Here is an 18,805-nt window from a genome sequence, read left to right as displayed (position 1 = left end):
ATATATAGATTTCTCTGTCCTACCTAACACAAAAGCAACCCCATTGTTTAAATTACCAAATGTCATATCTCTGAATGAAATATATAATACAGATGCAGATACAGAATATGGCATTGACATATACCTGCAATGACATATGTATTTAACTTTAACTTGTTACTTTATATATGCAAACTACTTTAATATCCCCAAAACCAATACACATTTAATTTTGGTATTTCTTATAATTAATCTCGTCTATACTGCACTGCAGTAAATTAAATAGCATTTAAGAAGACCTAAGCCTAAGTCTTAAAAAATCTGCCCAGTCAAGGAGGTATTATTATCCCTTTGTAATTTTTTTTTCAAGCAAATTATATTCAGCATATGCTGGTTTGGAAAATGCAAGTATCCATCATGATTAATAGCCACTGAAATTTATCTCCCATTAATTTTCTTAATCCATTTTAAAGTCACTAATTGTAGCCACTGCTACATTTTGCCATAGTAGATTTTATATATATATATATATACTTACCTGGAGGGGGGTTACCCACCTCCAAATATACTAGAAATCAGTTTAACTCTGCCAATCTCAAGATACCAAAACGATATATATTTCTTTTTCATGCATTATTATATTCCCAACAGCCATGAGTACTAGAACTTTTTCTTGTAGGAAAGTGATTCAGATGCCTTAGCATTTTAGTTTTATTTTTTGCAACTTTTCTAACTCTACAGAATCCTCCAGAAATGAAGGTTAGAACAGTATATGGTATTCCTAACGCAACCGCATCAAAGATTTTCACAACAGGAACAACCGAACAGGAGCAATTTAATTTTTCTTTCCTTTTTAAATGGTACCTAGCACAGAATTTTCCCCTGTCATCTAATTAATCTGTGCTGCTTGGGCACAGGATTACACATTTAAATTGAAAGTATAATATAGTTTTTATTCAAGATATTAGAATATATAGCTTTCTCCTAATGTAATATATAATTTTAAATCCATTGCATATTGATTAGATAATTCCACATGAAAACAATTCCACAACTTTAGTATTACCTGCCTAAAGAAGTCATTCCCTCTCTTCATGAATTTTAATCATAATGAATATAAATAAATCATATTATTGGACATAATTCAAATCTTACTGATTATTGAAAATGATCATGGCATTTTACCATATACCGGTACTTATTTTTTTTAAAAAAACTCAACACAGATTAATTCATGGATAAGCAGGACTTAATCGTACATATCAGTTTCATTTTTCTCCTAGAATCTTCCATCCTCCAATTAGACTAAAAGTATTAATTTTCACCAAATGGAATTTATAATTCCATGCAATAATCTATCCCAGTTATCTCAGCTTTTCTTCATTTTAGCAGTGTTAGAATTGTTTGTGATGGAAGCAGAAGCAGGAAAGAGATACGTTATTATTGCCGCTGTTGAACAAATGAGAGTCAGAAAATCTTGGTAATCTATGGAACTCAATAAGAAATTTAACATTATATTGCAGTTGTTAACTACCTTCTTCCCACCGTGAACTAATAAGTATAAGCAGAGAGCAGAGCTTAAAGATAATGGAAATGTTCACTTCATCAAACAGGAATAACTAAAATGTAATATTTCCCATAGATAAAACCTTAAAAATAGTCTTGCTGAAAAATCACAGGAGATAAGGACGAAATAAACCCTTTGTATATTAATCATGTTCCACAAACCTTTTCAGAGCCAGCTTGGGCCAGTCACTCTTTCTCTAGGAAGAACGCAATGGCAAACTACTTCCAAAATATATTGCCAGAAAAACTGCTTAGATTTTTTATTATTATTATTAATATTATTATTATTATTATTATTATTATTATTATTATTATTATTATTATTATTATTATTATTATTATTATTAAATTTTTATACCACCCTTCTCCCGAAGGACTCAGGGCGGTGTACAGGGCAATAAATATCGAAATATAAATACAAAAGTTAAAAAAGATTAAATAATTATGCCCAATATAATACAACAATTAAAACTATGTTAAAAATGTCCAGGTAGTCACCAGGATTCAAGATTAACTAACACACGTAAACAAAAATCCTTAAAAGGCAGAGCAGGATGATGAAAATGATCATGATGATGACATGGATTACTGCAATTATAATTGCTAGGAGTTGAGAATGGCCTGATTCCATATAATCAATCTAAGGACTCTAAACTATATAGAAAATGACAGCAAATCACATTTCGGAATCACCCTTCTCCCGTTGTTTCTGCCATCCAGTAAGACCTTTAGGATTAGGATTATGATTTATTAAATTTATATGCTGCCCTTCTCCCTAAGGACTCAGGGTGGCTCACAACAATAAAAATTAAGAGACATAAAATACAAAAATTAAAAAAAGAATTAAACAATGAATATAAGAAATACGGGACAATTTACACAATAAAAACCAAATTAAAAACCATAGTCAGTGCAGGCCCGCTTGTTGGAACAACCATGTCTTCAGGTCACGGCGGAAGGATCGAAGGTCAGGGGCCGTCCGTAGCTCCGGAGGCAGTTCATTCCAGAGGGTCAGTGCGCCCACAGAGAAGGCTCTCCCCCTGGGGGTTGCCAGCCAGCATTGCCTGGCCGACGGAACCCTGAGGAAGCTGACTCTGTGGGAGCGAACTTTGATGCGCTGAGCAGATCCCACCCTTAAAACAGTGTCCTATGAAGTGACACTTTTCTGTCATGGCACCTGCTCTCTGAAATAGTTTTCCCCTTAAGTTGCCCAATGCCCTGATCCTCTTGCTATTTAAATGAACCTTGAAGATTTGTCTCTTTCATCAGGCACATGGTTTAGTACTGTCTTGGCAGGAAATTTTATTGATGAATTAATGTTTTAACCACAAGTTTTCATCTTCTTTCAGATTTTACCATATTGTATGTTGTTTAACCTGTCTTGTGACCCAGAGTTGTAATGAGCTAGGTAACATAAATTCTATTTAAAAAATAAGTACCTGACATAAATACTTTAAAAAATCTAGATAAGATCATCAAGCTATTTGTTTGCAAAGATTTAGAAAGGAACTAGGTAATTATTAGAAGCCAGAATAGTTCATTAAACATTGATCAGACAAGACAAATCTTACTACTTTATTTCTGACAAAGTAATTAGATTACCAATGACAGGTGATGGATTTGGTGTATCTAGACTTCAATAAGGCACCTGATAAATGGTCCCTCTATCAGATTGATTCACACATGGTTGAACAATAAGATTCAATACAGAATCCTTAATAAATCTACTATATATGTACACAGAGAAAAGTACATGGTAGTCTACCTCAGAGTTCAGTCCTGGCCCCAGCACTCTTTAATATTAATGACTTAGAAAAGAGGATAAAAAAGATGCTTATTAAATTTACAGACAACACAAAGCTTGCAAGAGAATTACTAACAAGATCCCTTCCAGCTCTATTCTATTCTAATATTTCAGAAGACAGATTCAAAATGATCTTTGGACATCAGGACATTTTCAATTTAGACACTGGACATTTTCTCAAAACAATGAAGTGAATGACAAGAAATGTAGGGCTCTACACTTATATACGAAAAATCATATAGGCTGTACCTAGCTGAGCAATAGTATTTGTGAAAAGAATCTGGGTACCTTGATAGATCATAGATTAAGCATGAACAAAGTGACATACTGTAGCTGCCAAAAGTCTCTGTGGATTATTGGGCTGTATCAACAGAGGTACAATGTTGAGGTCATAGTAAGTAACAGTTCTGCTCTATGCAGATTACATCTAAAATATGTCAGTAGAACTAGTTTTAAACATATAAACTTCTAAAGAAAAGACAACTAAGGACACTTCTGATAATCATTTTGAAACAAACAATTTCTTGAGCACGAGAACTATTCAGCGATAGAACAGTGTGACTTTTGATGTCTTAGGGGCCTCATCACTCAAGGTTTTCAACAAAGGTTGAACAGCCATTTGCCTGATGTGGACTGAAGATAGCTGCCCTACTGGGTTAGATGATTTCCAATATTTTTCAACCTATGATTCAACAAGACACTACTGCAAATCACAAACACAGTAATAAAAACATCACAGCAGTACTGCATCAATTGCTTGATCAAATCTGAATGCCTCTTATTTCACTAGAACCTATGACTTATTTCATTACAACCTACAACTCAGTTTTCAACTATTCATTCAAGAAAGTGATAAAACAATCTTTAAAGATCTTCTAAACAGTCTTCAGATGTCTTCAGAAGGTCACAGAACTAAGAGCCATCCTTGTTCACATGCAGTTTCAAAGGAAAGAAGTACTTATAGAGAATGGCTGCCTTCATTCCTCTTGTACTTCACCTTATGCAATTAAGGCTCAGAACAGGCATTTTGTGCTTGTACTGACTGGGCAGTTAAAGTATCTGGGGCAGGCCACTTCAGAGGTTCCCAGATCTACATAGGATTTATTATTTATTTGATTTGTTTGCCACCCATCTTGCTGCTTAATTATATATAGTCATTATCATAATTTTGTGAAGCTTCAGTAGAAATAATTTTCTTAACATTTCAACCCATACATACAAATAGTTTAAAATTTTCGATTAGAGAAAGTGAAAGATATTAAAGCTGATGACACACTGTTTCAAACTAAGTTCTGAGCATAGTGCTTTGGAGGCTGAGTGAACACAGAACAAAGAACCACAGAAATAAGGAAAAGCATTTCCCAACAGAGAGAGGGAAGAAAGCGAAAACATGAACACCATCTTCCCGCTAAATTCTGCTAAAATATAAAAAGAGAAATCATCAAGTGCAAGAATAGCAGCAACAGTAGCTGGCCAGAATCATGACACTTGTAAGCATAATAAATATGTTACGTTGAAAATTATGTTCCTCCAGCTATAAAAGCATTTCTTAAAAGCAATGCATCAAAGTGATATTATAACTAAGCATAAACCTTAATACAAGCATAGAACATTATGAGATAGGACTATGGAATTCTAACTAGATCCTACATAAAAGTTCTTTCCAGTAAATTAACTTTTTTATTATAATGATTTTTGAACAATTGCTAATTTACTCAGTAATGTTCTTATATGCAGCTAATACCTTTCTGCAGTGTTCATCTGCAAGTTCCATTCAGCAAAGCTTTAAGTCAGATCAAGAGGTATCATCTTGCAGCATGCTACTAATGGAGGTTAATTGCTTATTTTTTATTTGTCTCTCAAGTCAGTCTTGATCCCCGATGATTTCATTGAGCATGTCTCTGTACTTTTCTTGGCAAGATTTTCAGAAGTAGTTTACCACTGCCTTCTTCTTAGGACTAGGAGACAGTGACTGAGCCAGGCCACCCAGCTGGCTTTGCACCTTTAAAAGTGAAGTAGAATTCATGGTTTTCCAGGCTCTAGCCTGGTGCCTTAAACCACTACAGTAAACTTCCTTTTTTCCTGATTAGATTCTTTAAAAGTTATTCCTGATTTAGGCTTTGAAAAATACTGAGTTACACCAGAAAGCATTATTACACTAAAAATTAAATTAAATCTCATGGAAATGAAAGCTGAAATTGCCAAAACCTATAAAAAAACTAACTGGAAGTTGCACATAACTAATCCTACTGTCTTGATCAATAAAGATCCCCTCAAACTGACTGAGACTTTGTGTTCTTCAGTAATCTAAACTTGTAGTTTCCTAGCCTTGTTCTAAGAAGCAGTTTTGCATTGCCTTCTTCTAATACAGGAATCTTCAAACTTGGCTCTTTTATGATTTGTGGACTTCAACTCCCAGAATTCCTCAGCCAGTGTGCCTGGCTGAGGAATTCTGGGATTGAAGTCCACAAGTCATGAAAGGGCCAAGTTTGAAGACCCCTGTTCTAATATGTCTTCAAGTAACCAATCCAGTCTACTGTACTGGTATTCCCTGGTAGCCTCCCATCAGAGTACTAATTTGTCTCAACCCTTCAAATCTCAGATTAGGTCAGCTATGTGCTACAATCACAGTGTCCTAGATCAGTTGTAAATTTACAAGAATAAAATGTTAAATTTAGTGTTAATTTTTTGTCTGTCCATATTTAGCAGATTGTTATGACTACATATAATTGTTTATCTTGACAACTCTCTTATTCTCAGATCAACCTAGCACTATTTATAAGAGAACACAACTGTCTTAAATGAAACCATCACAACAAAACCAACAATGTTTATGAACAATAAAATACAAGTTAAAATAAACTTGATTAAAAAAAACATTAAAGCAAAATAATAAAAAAAATCCGAAGCACAGCCTGCTTCACAGAGGACAGGATTCCATTCTTGGGGCACTATGTTGAGGAGAGCCCACTCCTGGCCATTACACAATAAACTAAACGCACCAGCTTATTTGATCAGAAATATAGGTAGAAACATGGAGACTTACTCAGAAACAAACTCTTGAATTGTTTAGTGTTTAAAATTTAATGTTACCCCTCAGTTCACAGAAGGCTTTTTGACCCGGCAGAGGTTTCTATAAGTAGAAGAGACTCAGTTTTTGTCTACCTTTCCTTTCTGAGTTCAACCCTTGCTCTTCTCCAAATGCATTCCAGTGGCTTAGGAGACCCTTTGAAGAGTAAACACTAACTCTTTTCTTCTTATGTTCACAGACATACACAATGAAGCAAAGCATGCTAATGTAATAATGAGTAAAACATAATAAAACCATAGAAAAGGATTTCCTTAAATAAACATTCTTTATAAAGTACGCAAGATAAATGATAATTAAATATCTCAATATTTTATAATAGTAAAGATTTTTATCTTTTATTTAAAAGAATTATTTAATTTAAAAGATTAAAATACTTAATCATGTCCTTTTTTCATTTATATATGGTCATACTTGCCCCCAAGCTGTTATTTGTCCATCTGAACATTTTCGCTAGCAGACCTGTAGATTAGGGGGTAAGGGATGGAAGAAAAAGAATCAACATGACAGCATGGGGGAGGGCTAATGCAGGATTTTCACCCTGAATTCTGTTGGGAAAAACCTGTTTTAAATAAAAAAAACAGAAGTATTTTCTATACTACAGATTTCTTGGATATTATATAAATAATAAAGCTCTGAAAACAAGTACTATGTGTAATATTATATTTCATAGGAACTATTACCACTTGATTCAACTAATTAGCATAAGTGAAAATTTTATTAGTTTTATTGCCATTAAAAAAAGATACTACTGTATCTGAATATCTGAGATTCTACAATAATGAATCCATTATCTTTCACAAATGGTATTTTAACTTGCCCATGTACCAATCTTAACATTGACTACATTGTAGTTATTTATGCAAGATCATCCAAAACAAGAACTTTAGTTCCTTGCTCATATCTAAGGCAACTGATATTATGAGATGTCATTCCAGGCAACCACGCTTCTACACCAACGGCTGCTATTATATCACATTTTACTTTACCAAAAGTTACAGTAGAGTTTACAGAAGAGAATATAGAGTTGCAGCTTTCAGAAATAATTGAAACCTTCAATTTTGAATCTTAAGACAAACATTTATTGAATTGCATAAAGCAGCAAATCTAAAGTCCTTTCATATTACATTTAGTGTATCATTATCTCATATTACTTTACATTCAATATAACAGTGAAAGTTGCATTTATTTTTATAGTTGGAATTACACGCTAAAACTGCTACTACTCAACATGTACAGACATAAACATGATTATCCAGAATATTGTTTTTTTTCCTTTTTGCATTCATTGTAAAAAGAATGCATATGCTACTATTAAAGATAAGTTGAACTTCAGCCCTTGAAAATTCTAATAAACTCTATTTTCTAATTTGTTATTAATAACAAACTTGTAAAATCTAGTAATATCAATATGTGGAACTACTGCCTCAAAATATATTCTCTAGATATATGTTGGTAATATATATGTGTTTTATGGGATATTATCTTGGTTGTGGTGTTTTTTGGTTTGCTTTCTTTTGGGAGTTAATTTGGCCATCCAGAGTCACTTTCTCTGAGTTGTGAGCTATATAAATTCTTTAAATAAATAAATAATGAATAAATGAATAAAGCTATGATCTAAGTTAAAGTGACAAGATAATATCTCCTTGGTGGTTATAAACCACTAGCCATTGAAAACAAATAAAAAATGTCCATACGCCCATATCTTAAACTATTATCTATTAATTATGATAGAATGATATATCCATGTTGACCAAATAAGCAATATATAACATAGCACAAAATGGATATCAGGGACCATATGAAATTGAACAACAGAAAAATGAAGACATAATTACTGAATGCTTTAAACCAAACATGTCAAACTCACGACATCACGTGACATCATGAGACGTATCGGGATTGTTTTGCCATTGCTGGCAATGGGTGGGCACGGCTTCTGCGGGCCGGCAGTTTGACACCCCTGCTTTAAACTATAAAATGACATTTTATATATGTGTGTGCTTTCAAGTCAGTCTTAATTCTAAAGAGCTACATGGAAAGTGGTTTGCCATTGCTTCCTTCTCACAGCTGACAGTGAGTGATTGGCACCAAATCACCCAGTAGTCTTCATGACTAAATCAGGATTGGAACTCACAACCTACCATTTTCTAGCTAGTACCTTTAACCACTGTACCAAAGTAGCTCTTATGTAAGATTTTAGCAACACTAAAGAAATCTAGCATTCTTAAGAATATTGGATTTAGTACTAGAATACTAAAATGAATTATATTGGAAGCAATATTGTTCAGTAAGTGTGATTTATACAGTAAGACGCGATTTGAACTTGGCAAAATACAAAGAATCTCAAGGAAAATTGCACTTGACAGTCTAGCATATTTGGCCCAAACAAAATATAAAGCTGATTCATAACTATGCTATAATGCAAAGCTTTTAAAATCTCTGAAGTTTGGCATTATTTAAATATTTAGTAGTTCTGAAAAAAGTATGACAAAGTCAGAATCATACAGTTTTAAAGTTCAACTTCCTGAATTGTTAAAATTAACCCACACGCTTATAACTACTGTATGCTATTAAAAATTGTATTAAAACTTAAAATCAACAAATACATTTTACACTGGATGTATTTTTTTTCAAAATAGCATTCAGTATGTAGAACAATTTTGGTCAGATTCAAACAACAAAATAATTTTAGGACAAATAAATATGTATGTACTGTAGTACTTAATGTTCCAAATTAAATCCCATGCAATAAGTAAAGATAACAATATATCACTAATTATGATGTCAATATTATATAAACCAAAATGCTATATAAAGAATACATTTCTATGTAAACAAATGTATTCTACACTGTATTCAATACTGATTCTAATCTGGCATTTGCCACACATGCTTCTTCTAAATAGTTCTTACTGATTTCAACGCAACTTCTCTCAACAAAAGAATGCTCAAAATACTTATCCAAATGTACAAACACATCTTGCAAATTACAACTATATATGTCCAAAAAGAATTTTTTGCAAACATTTGCCCTTATCACAGTCAAAACTGAAAATAAATGATCAGCCATTTTAAAACTGTTTTTAAAACAAGTGCATGACAACAGCACTTCAGATCTGTAGTATGTATTGCCTTTTATGCTATGACACTGCAGCCTCTAAGGGTCAGATTAATTAAGATCAACAGCAGCTGCAGTGCAACGTGAGAAGTACACTGCCATAATTCCCACCAGTCTAGCCCAATTACCTGCAGCATTCCAACACAGGACAACTGACAACCTTCAAGTCTACCAAGTCATTCATTCCCGCCAGACTGATGATACATAAAAGCAAACTGAACTCTTTCTCAGCATGGTTACAACTCCAACTACACCTGCCGCAAAGTACAAACATTATCAAGTTTCTACAGATGTTGTTTAAACTGGAACTATGGCTAAAGGTGATTATACAAAGTCCTCATTTAAATCTCAAGTTCACAATAATTTGTGCTTTCCAACTATGGAAACAATTCAATAATAAATTATTTTCTTTCCAACTATATTGGCAAGAAAAAAAACGACTGAATAGAGTGATTTTTAAAAAAATATTTTTAAATAATTGTTTAAAACCTATGTTATTTGGGAAATCAGGGAAAAAGTTAAAAGAAAAATGTTTTCCACTCATTTGGTAAAACACAGCATTACAATGAAAATTTTGAATGACAACATTGTATGGTTCCTTTTTTTAATGAACATTAAAAAAAGTATATGTTTTAAGTATTGATTGAAATAAGTAATTATGAAAACATGTAGTACAGAGTTTTTATATTCATTTCTTCACTATCATAGAACATGAAAAACAAAAATTAAAGAATTATTCTAAATTAGATATCTCCCTAACAAAAACAAAAACCGCTACATGCTTTTTTCAACAAGAGAATATATATATATCAATCATATAATTATGTATTGCTACATCTTACAACTATGTTGAAATAGAAATTTAATAAATATTAACATTTGAAAACCTTGCTGAAGTATGTGTCTTCTTTCAGTTTTGTCATTCTCAAATTTCAATAACTTAATACTGATATGTAACATCTGCAAAACAGAGAGACAACTTTGAGAAATTTCTCAACTATACTCATTGATAATCTAATCCCAAAACACATTCCATTAGAAATCACTTCCAAATGTTTAGTTGCATATAAATATATTGAGTTGAGCTTCCTTGACGTAACTTGGCAGAATACATTATCCTCAGAATATAGCAGCATTTTCATTTAAGAATGTTCCTTCAGGAATTTATAGAGATTGATAGCTTAATTGACTTGAAAAGAGAGCAAGAATTAACAGTTCACAAGGTGATACTTTAATCTTTCTAACACTGTTTACATATAAAGCTACAATCCTCTGCACATTTTACTGGAAGACAGTTTTAAGTTATACTCATAAACAGAAACAGTCATCAGACTCTTCTGCGGTCAGGATCCACTCTAAATATAAATAACAGACTTTTTTTAAAAAAAAAGAATGTTATGTTTTTACAAACGCACAATTCAACTTAGAACTGAAAGAATCTAGCTCTTCTCCAACAACGGTAAATGCAATCATCAAGTCCAAAACCCTAACCCTGTTAAGTGTTAAGTCTTAACAACTATAAAATATATGGTAAATGGTAAAATTCCACTGGGTAGAAAAAGTCCAATAAAGAAATATTCTATACACACAAAAAGTAAACCAAAGTGCTCCCATAACATATACAAAACATCAGTATAAAACAAACAGAACTATTATTAGAAACAATCCTTTCATTTTTCTTAAAACAGAAAAGAAAAAAGAAAAAAAAACATGTATAGCTGAGAATTATACCTTTGAATAACTTGTAGTCAATGACTAGATATATAGATGCAAAAGGAAAGTAACTGAATTTTTCAGATCACAAGGCCCATAGTGATCCAATTTGAATATTCATCAGAACTATTTCTTTATGAATCAGTTTTCAAGTAGGTTAGCAACATCAATACAACTGTAATAATGTTCTTTTATTTAAGCAACATCCTAAGATGAAGAGAGGAAATGTAAAGCAAATGCTAAAACTTAAAAGACATATAATCTCATTGTTCCATTATGCAAAATGATATCTTCATTGGAACACATCTTCAAGCATCAGACTGCCAAGTTATACAATCTCTTCATGCATTAGTTTTAAGTTTCAACTTCAATCTTAATTGTGCATTTAATAAACACTTTAAAAATAAAATCATGAAAAATGATTCAATACCATTTTAGATTTAACCTGTTTTCTAAATTCATTAGCACCTTTCATTTTTGTGTTGTACAACATTTTTTTTAAAAAAAGTCTTCCATCTGATTAGCTTGAGAATATGAACCCCAGACAAATACTGACACATAGTTGGCCATGTATCTGAGAATGCATTTGCATGTATTTAAGATGAACCACAGAACAGGATATATCCACACTTCAATTTATTGTTTAACATGATTTACTAAATTTTCGTAAAACCCTCTCATACCACGATGGATTCAGATGAGATACTAAAATCAAGTAATTTAAAATATTCCTTACAAAGTATAATATATCGACCCTCCGTCTCCCATAACTAATATTTTAACTAGAACAGGAAGGGTCACATATAGAGTTGTCATATTCACAAGTACATATGTAACAGTTTCTAGAAGAAATACTTATTGCACTTTATGAAGATGAATTTTAAGAAATAAAGCTATTAATTTATCACACAGACTGCAAGAAAATGTCAAACCCATTTACAGTTTATCAAGAAAAAATGACCAATATTCAATCATGTCTCTTTTTTTGGAAACAATTTGCACAATAAGAAACAGTCATTAACAATTTATTTAGTTATATGTCTGAATAATGGTAATTATTCTGAATATCTGGCATTTAAATTCTGAATGAAAATTTTATGATGAGAAAATACAGTAAGTTTTAAGCACTTACGTTAAAATTTCAACATAAATTTTTAAACTGCTTTTAAAAAAACAGTTTTCAGGCCTAATTAAAAGCATTATCTAAAGATGTATTTTTATTTACTATGATCACATCACTATTTATCACATACAGTACATAATACAAACATATATTATAGGTTACATAATTTTATTGCACAATATGCTCCCAATATGCACATAAAATGCTTAAATATTTAAGCAACAACTATGAAACTAAGTATCATCGATTTCTAGCACTAATCATATTAAAAGTAGTTCACAGAATGAAATTATTCAGTTATAGAGAACTCTTAACACATTAACTTAAATTTTATACTTAGAAATGTGAATATCCATTTTAATATAAGAGTAGTATAATACTAGTATAATTCAACTTAAAATTGGTTTGAAAAAGGCCACATATTAACAGCTTAAAAAATGCTTAAAGTTGATAAGATTTTTCAGGCTTATGGTTAAAAGGGAAACAATTTCTAGCTCAACTAATGACTTGAGTGCCTCACATATGTCCATCTCTTCAGGTAAGACTCTAATTCATGTACATCAAATTTATGAAAGCTATCCTATAGTGTAGCTTCAGGTATTCAGTAACATCTACACCTGTTACAGATTACACAAGCTAACTCCATTCTATCATTTCCTTCAAAGGGAATGTGTTTACGTCACACAGGAACACAATGTGGTAAACCTCTCACCATCCCTTTTGTATTTTATTAAACATAGGCAAAGGTTCTATTTTCAGCTGAAGCTTCAGCAAAGTGCCTGCATGAGCATCCAGGATTCAATTCAATTAAACATTTAATGATTATTTAAATTAAGAGGGAAATTCTTGTAAAGTAGTAGACTGAAGTCTAATCTTGCCTCGCAGTATATATATACTTAAAGTTGAATATAATTTCAAATTTGCATAGCCAGTCATAGTATCTGTTCCGTCACTCCATCATCTCTAATTAAATATCTTCTTCATGGACCATATAAACATGTGATTTATATTAAAAACTATTGTGTCCAAATTCAATTTAGAAGCTCGGTTATAATCTCAGAACAGTTGTTATTTTAAGTATTATGATCTGTACCTTATGTGAACCATATATTGTATTTCATGCTTATCAAAAATTATATAAGCTGTATCATCAAATTTTAAAACACTTCACTAGTGGAATTTTACCTACACGTATCTGTGTATAAAATCACGAATACTTAAGCTCAACATCTGTATCTAAACATATGTAAACTTCAAAATGCAAGACTGCAAAAAATCAAACATTCCTGATGCTTCTTTCAATTACCTTCACAATTGCCTTTTAAACTCATTTTAAAACCCAGACATATCTCTGAAAACAATCAGCAAATGCAAAGCAGCTTTCCTTTCACAAGAAAAAAGGCCATCTCAATGCAAAGTTACCACTGTTAGAATTAGAAAATCAATGCACTATCGGGACTATAGCTATTACTGCTATAGACATTAAACACTTGTTTTAATTTATATGAGGTAATCAGTATCTGTGCAAGAATTCAGAAATTTTTTAAAAATATTATGTATATAATATCACTGTACATTATTCAGCATGTGAATATGCAGTGTGTTAATGCTTATGCCCACAGTATAACTACATCAATCTCCTTTTCTCATTAGTGTCGATTATTACACAATAGGTTTCTATTAACTATCACAACTAAAATAACCAAATACCAAGGAAATATCTAAAGAGCACCACTTCCTCTCTTTTATTTTGACTAATATAAATGAACAAATAAATGAAATAGAACCAAGGTATACAGCAAATTTAAGGTTAAAGGCCTATTCTACAAGGACCACACAGGTTTGGTTTCGTTTTAACTTATGACTTTGATTATAATATTTGACATTTTCTTGAGCAAAATACCAAAGATGAAATCTAATTTTTAAAATATTTATTGGAATAACACAGTTGCTACTAGATAATAAGCTGATATTTTTTAAAAACAAAATAGTAAAATTCAGTATTTGTTCAGAATTACATTTGATAATTCACTTTACTACTAATGGTAGTATGATTCTTTTTAATTAGCCAAGAAAAGAACTGTGGTTTACACCTACCTGGGTAAAAGTCTTTGGATTTAGAAAGCTTGATGGTAGCCCCAGTCTCTTTCTGCAGCTGAACAATTGTCTGTCCTCCCTTACCAATTATAGATCCAGCCGCATAACTAGGTATGAGGACTTTTAGAAAATATTGGCCGTCCTCTGGAAAAAAAGAGACAAAAGGTTAATTTATTTTCAAAAACATTTTCTCTCAGAGCTATAAAATATGCCTTTCTCTTACAAATATTAATACACCATTCTTTTATACACTGTATTTAGCCAATATTAAATTAATATGTTCTTAAATTTGAGATGTTACGGGATGCAATGACCTAATTCAAGTTATAATTCCAGGCATAAAACAGTTCCTGTATGGCTCTATTTAACTTCATGTTAACAATAACATAAGCCAAAGTGTATTTCACTCTCTCTCTCTCTCTCTCTCTCTCACACACACACACACACACAGAGGCAAAGAAAATGATCAGGAAAGATCAAAGTCCTTAAAATGGTATAATCAAATTAAAGAAAGTAGAAAATTGTTAGAACCAAAGGCTATGTATTGTTGCCCTATACTCTTCGAAGAATACACTGCTTTTTGTTAAATAACCCAGAATCGGAGGCTTTACTCAAAGTTATCCTGAAGAAAACTCAAAATAATGTGGTTATGATAATTTGCCTAAGTAATCCTGATGTATTTCTTCACCATTTCTTGGTAGCAATGATCTCTTAAGCTCATTAAAGGACATTAAGAATTTTTCTCAGTTAAAAGGAAGCTAAACCCCTGCATGCATTTAAAAAGTGACTAATGTAAATACTTGCAAAGTAAGAGTTTAAAAAGTCCCAAAATAGGTAGGAATAAGTACCATGAATAAAACAACTTCCCCTTTATAACTGAACAATCATACTGCTTCCTTCACAGAACTTACACCATCAATTCTATGGACTAGGAAAAAAAAACTGTTCTGAGAGGATTGCATGTAAAAACCAACACACATTTTAAGACCCTTCTTTATTAAACAGCCCAACTTTATTTTTTTATTTTTTTGTTTTGCAGCCACCTAAGAGCAACCTCACTTTCTCTGAGTCAACGTCCCAGCTGATACAGGTGCATCCTTCCCCCCCCCCCAAAAAAAAACATTATACAAACGTTAAATACATCAGCTATCTACTTCTGCTGTTTCTTAACGCTGGATGAATAAATTCACCTCTGCCTCGGTGCATTGTTATGAAGACTCCAGTGCAAATGAATAGAGGAGATGCTGGTCCCGTTATAACTCATCTCATCCAGGAAGAGCAGGATGTTAACTAACAAGTCACCGCACCAAGACAGACAACTCCCGCCCTCCCTCCTCAAACCTCTCTCTGACACACACACGCGCGCTTACACACACCCCATCACAGTGACCCAGCCCCAGGAAGCACAAATCTGTGCAACATTTTCCACCGAAAAGGAAAGTGGTGCCAGGAAATAAAAGACCAAGTTTTGCTGCCGCCGCCGCCGCCGCCGCTGTTTAATCTACCTGGCGACTCACAAAAGGGGGAAGAGGGAACAGTGGGTGAAAGTGCCTTTTTTCCAGCCGCCATTTATTCGTTTAGTTCTTCCAACTGTTACCACGCGTGCAAGAGGGTCGGTGGAAGAAGACTTCTGAGCTCCTTCGCCCAGAGTGTCAAGGCTGAAAAGCGCGCCCCCCCCCTCCGCCCCGCCACTACGAATATGTGAAATTAAAATAAAACAGGGCTGCTAGATGCTTGAAAGGCGACGCCATTTTGATGAATGATAACATTTGAGAAATAAGGAATGTTTGGGGAAGGAAAAGAGGGAGAGGCGAGTCGAGGAGGCAGGTAGGAAAGGGGAAGGTGGGTGGGGAATTGGGTAGCGGCAGGAGGAGGAGGAGGAGGGGAAAATACCCACCGCCCGTGTTGGTCCTTTTGGTGCTGCCGGCTTCAGGGGGAGCTTCAAGTGGTCTTTTCCGAGAGTCCGGCGGGTCCAGGTCTATGGGTACCCCAGGATGGGTCCCGTTCTGCTGGATGGGAGCTGCCGCCATCATGTTTGCTGCCGCCGCCGCCGCTAGAAGGATAACTGGCTTCTCCCTTCGGGGTGGGGGGAGCAGGGAGGGGGAGGAGGAGGAGGAGGGGGCTCGTCCCGCTTCTTTCGCTTTTCTTCCGTCCTCTGAAATTTCAAGCTAATCTACGAAATCGGTCCGTTCCCCCCCACCACCACCAAAAGAAAAAAAGATGCTTTCTTGGAGTGGGGGGTAGGCGCTTGTTTGTCTGGCACCGGTGAAACGGGGTGGTGGGGGGGAGAGAGAAAAGGGAGAGGAGGAGAAAAAAAAAAGCAGGCTGGACGGCTGGCTGAAGGAGCAGCTGCAGTGCAGTGCCAGCAAAAGCTGAGGTTAAAAAAAAAATAAAGGGGGAGAAGTGGGGTGGGAGGGGAAGCCGAGACAAAATAGGGGGAGAAAGAGAGGTAAGGGAGGAGGGGGAGAAAGTGAGGCGGAGGAAGGAGAGGGGAAGCGAGAGGAAGAAAGGAGGGGAGAACGAGGAGGAGGGGGAGAGCGAGGAGGTGGGGGGGGGAAGAGAAACTGGATTCAGGGAATGTGCCTCTGTGGCCCCTCCAGGATCCCCTCCCCGCCTTTTTTGTCCCGGCGCTAGTCGGGCGTTTGCAGCTGGCGAGGAGAAGCGGCGGCCGAAGCCGAGAAGGGCTGTTACTGCTTTCGCGTTCTCACGCTCTCCCAGCTGAAGAGTCTCAGGAGCGCTGTCGGGCTAGACTCTGTCAGGAGTTGCTTGCTGAGTCTCTCTCTCTCTCTCTCTCTCTCTCTCTCTCTCTCTCTCTCTCTCTCTCTCTCTCTCTCTCTCCTTTTCCCGGCCGCGTTCTCTCTTTCTCTCTCTTTTCTCTTTCTTTCTCTATCTATGTTCCAGCACACACTCACGCGAAAAAAAACCAAACCTCGGGCTCTCGCGACTCGGGTTGTAAGGGAAGGGGGCTCGCCCTAGCTTTTTCTTGCGGACACTTTCCGAGCCCAAACACTCCAACGGGGAAGGGAGGGCAGTGAGGTATGTATTTATTTATGTATTTACGTGTGTGGGTGGGTGGGTGTATGTACAGTATACATGTGCAGGCCTTCCAGAGAACAGGAGAGCTGACCCCAGTCTAGGCAAAGAAGGGTTGGAAAATTAAGCCAAAAAGACAGTGAAAGGGCGCCTGGTGGGCACAGTCGAATCCTGCCCCTGGTTCTGCTAAGATGGGATCATCCAAGAATAAATAAAAATAGCCGATTTCGATTTATAAGGAGCCCTTAACTATAGCCATTCTCCAGTTCTGGTTGCCCCACCTTAAGGAACAGAAGGCAGAACTGTGTTGGGCCAAAATAGTTGACCATGTACTTATCTGTGATGGAGTAGCATAGTAGGAAAGAGGCACCAAATTTCAACCTTGTTCCATTTGCTTCTTGCCATATAAATAGATGCTAGGCTAGATGAGCCTTGTCGTTTCCTCAGTATTGTGCAAAAAGCAGGAAAACAAACAGAAGAACAGAGTAACTCTTTAAAGCTGTCAACATTTCCTCTTATTTTTTTTTTATACACTTCCTCTGGAGCCTGACTTTCCAGCAAGCATCTCACTAAGAGAGATGTGTCAACAGGTAGAAGATTTGGACATGCCCATATGACTGAAGACTGCTTCTCCTTTGGTATTCCATTCTGAAAGGAATAAAGGGCAGTGGAATAGGAATGGCTTCTTTTGATGTCCCCTGCATACCAAAATAGCGTTTTTAAGTGATGATTACAAAGAACAATTACTACACTTCAGATTATTTATATGCATTTTCACTCTGGTATCTATTTGCTTCCTTGTTTTCTAGTTGGGCAATACTCAATATGAGCTGGTTAAATCATACTTAGTGCTACAATATTTTACCAAAGCTCAAAAAGCCAAATAACTACTAAACAGAAAAAAAGCTGCTTTGCCGTCACTGCTGCTATCTAGTGGTTATATGGTTTTTTGAAGCCCAAATATATGATCACTGATTCATCCAGTATTGGATGCTTATTGAAAACCTTCCAGATGGCTGTTCATGTTAAGAGATACCTTGTGGATATCAGGATAAAAAAAGCCAGTGTATTACTTTATGTTACTCTTTCCATGAGATCCCTAACATGTTTCCTTTCTCATATTTTTTTCTCTCTTTACTCTTTCTCTAGGACTTTACAGTAATTTAAAAAAATACACCTGCTCAACTCACTCCCTGCTGGCAGAGTCCTGATGAGTAGTGCATTTTGTACAAACTGCTACCCCTAACTTTCTTATATATCTTTACTCATCTGTTTAGCATT

General features: G+C 34.8%; 1 protein-coding gene across 3 annotated transcripts in view; it reads right to left on the bottom strand.

Moving 5' to 3' along the window:
• Nucleotides 1-16,779, bottom strand: part of NOVA1 (NOVA alternative splicing regulator 1) — a 131,709-nt gene extending 114,930 nt beyond the window's left edge. For 2 of the 3 annotated variants that reach the window (XM_081314997.1, XM_081314998.1), the window contains exons 1-2: nucleotides 16,389-16,779; nucleotides 14,492-14,635 (exon numbers count right to left, since the gene is read on the bottom strand). In XM_081314997.1, the coding sequence (XP_081171123.1) occupies nucleotides 14,492-14,635; nucleotides 16,389-16,524 (280 nt within the window). In that variant the 5' untranslated portion in view covers nucleotides 16,525-16,779. Of the gene's footprint in view, nucleotides 1-14,491; nucleotides 14,636-15,681; nucleotides 15,700-16,388 lie in introns of those variants that run through there. The other variant, XM_081314999.1, reaches the window with a different exon arrangement.
• Nucleotides 16,780-18,805: the final 2,026 nt, after the last annotated feature.

Source organism: Vipera berus (assembly GCF_964194415.1).
Source record: "Vipera berus genome assembly, chromosome: 1".
Lineage (NCBI taxonomy): Eukaryota > Metazoa > Chordata > Lepidosauria > Squamata > Viperidae > Vipera > Vipera berus.
The sequence above is the reverse complement of the archived record's forward strand: the minus strand, read 5'-3'. Positions and strand labels throughout refer to the sequence as shown.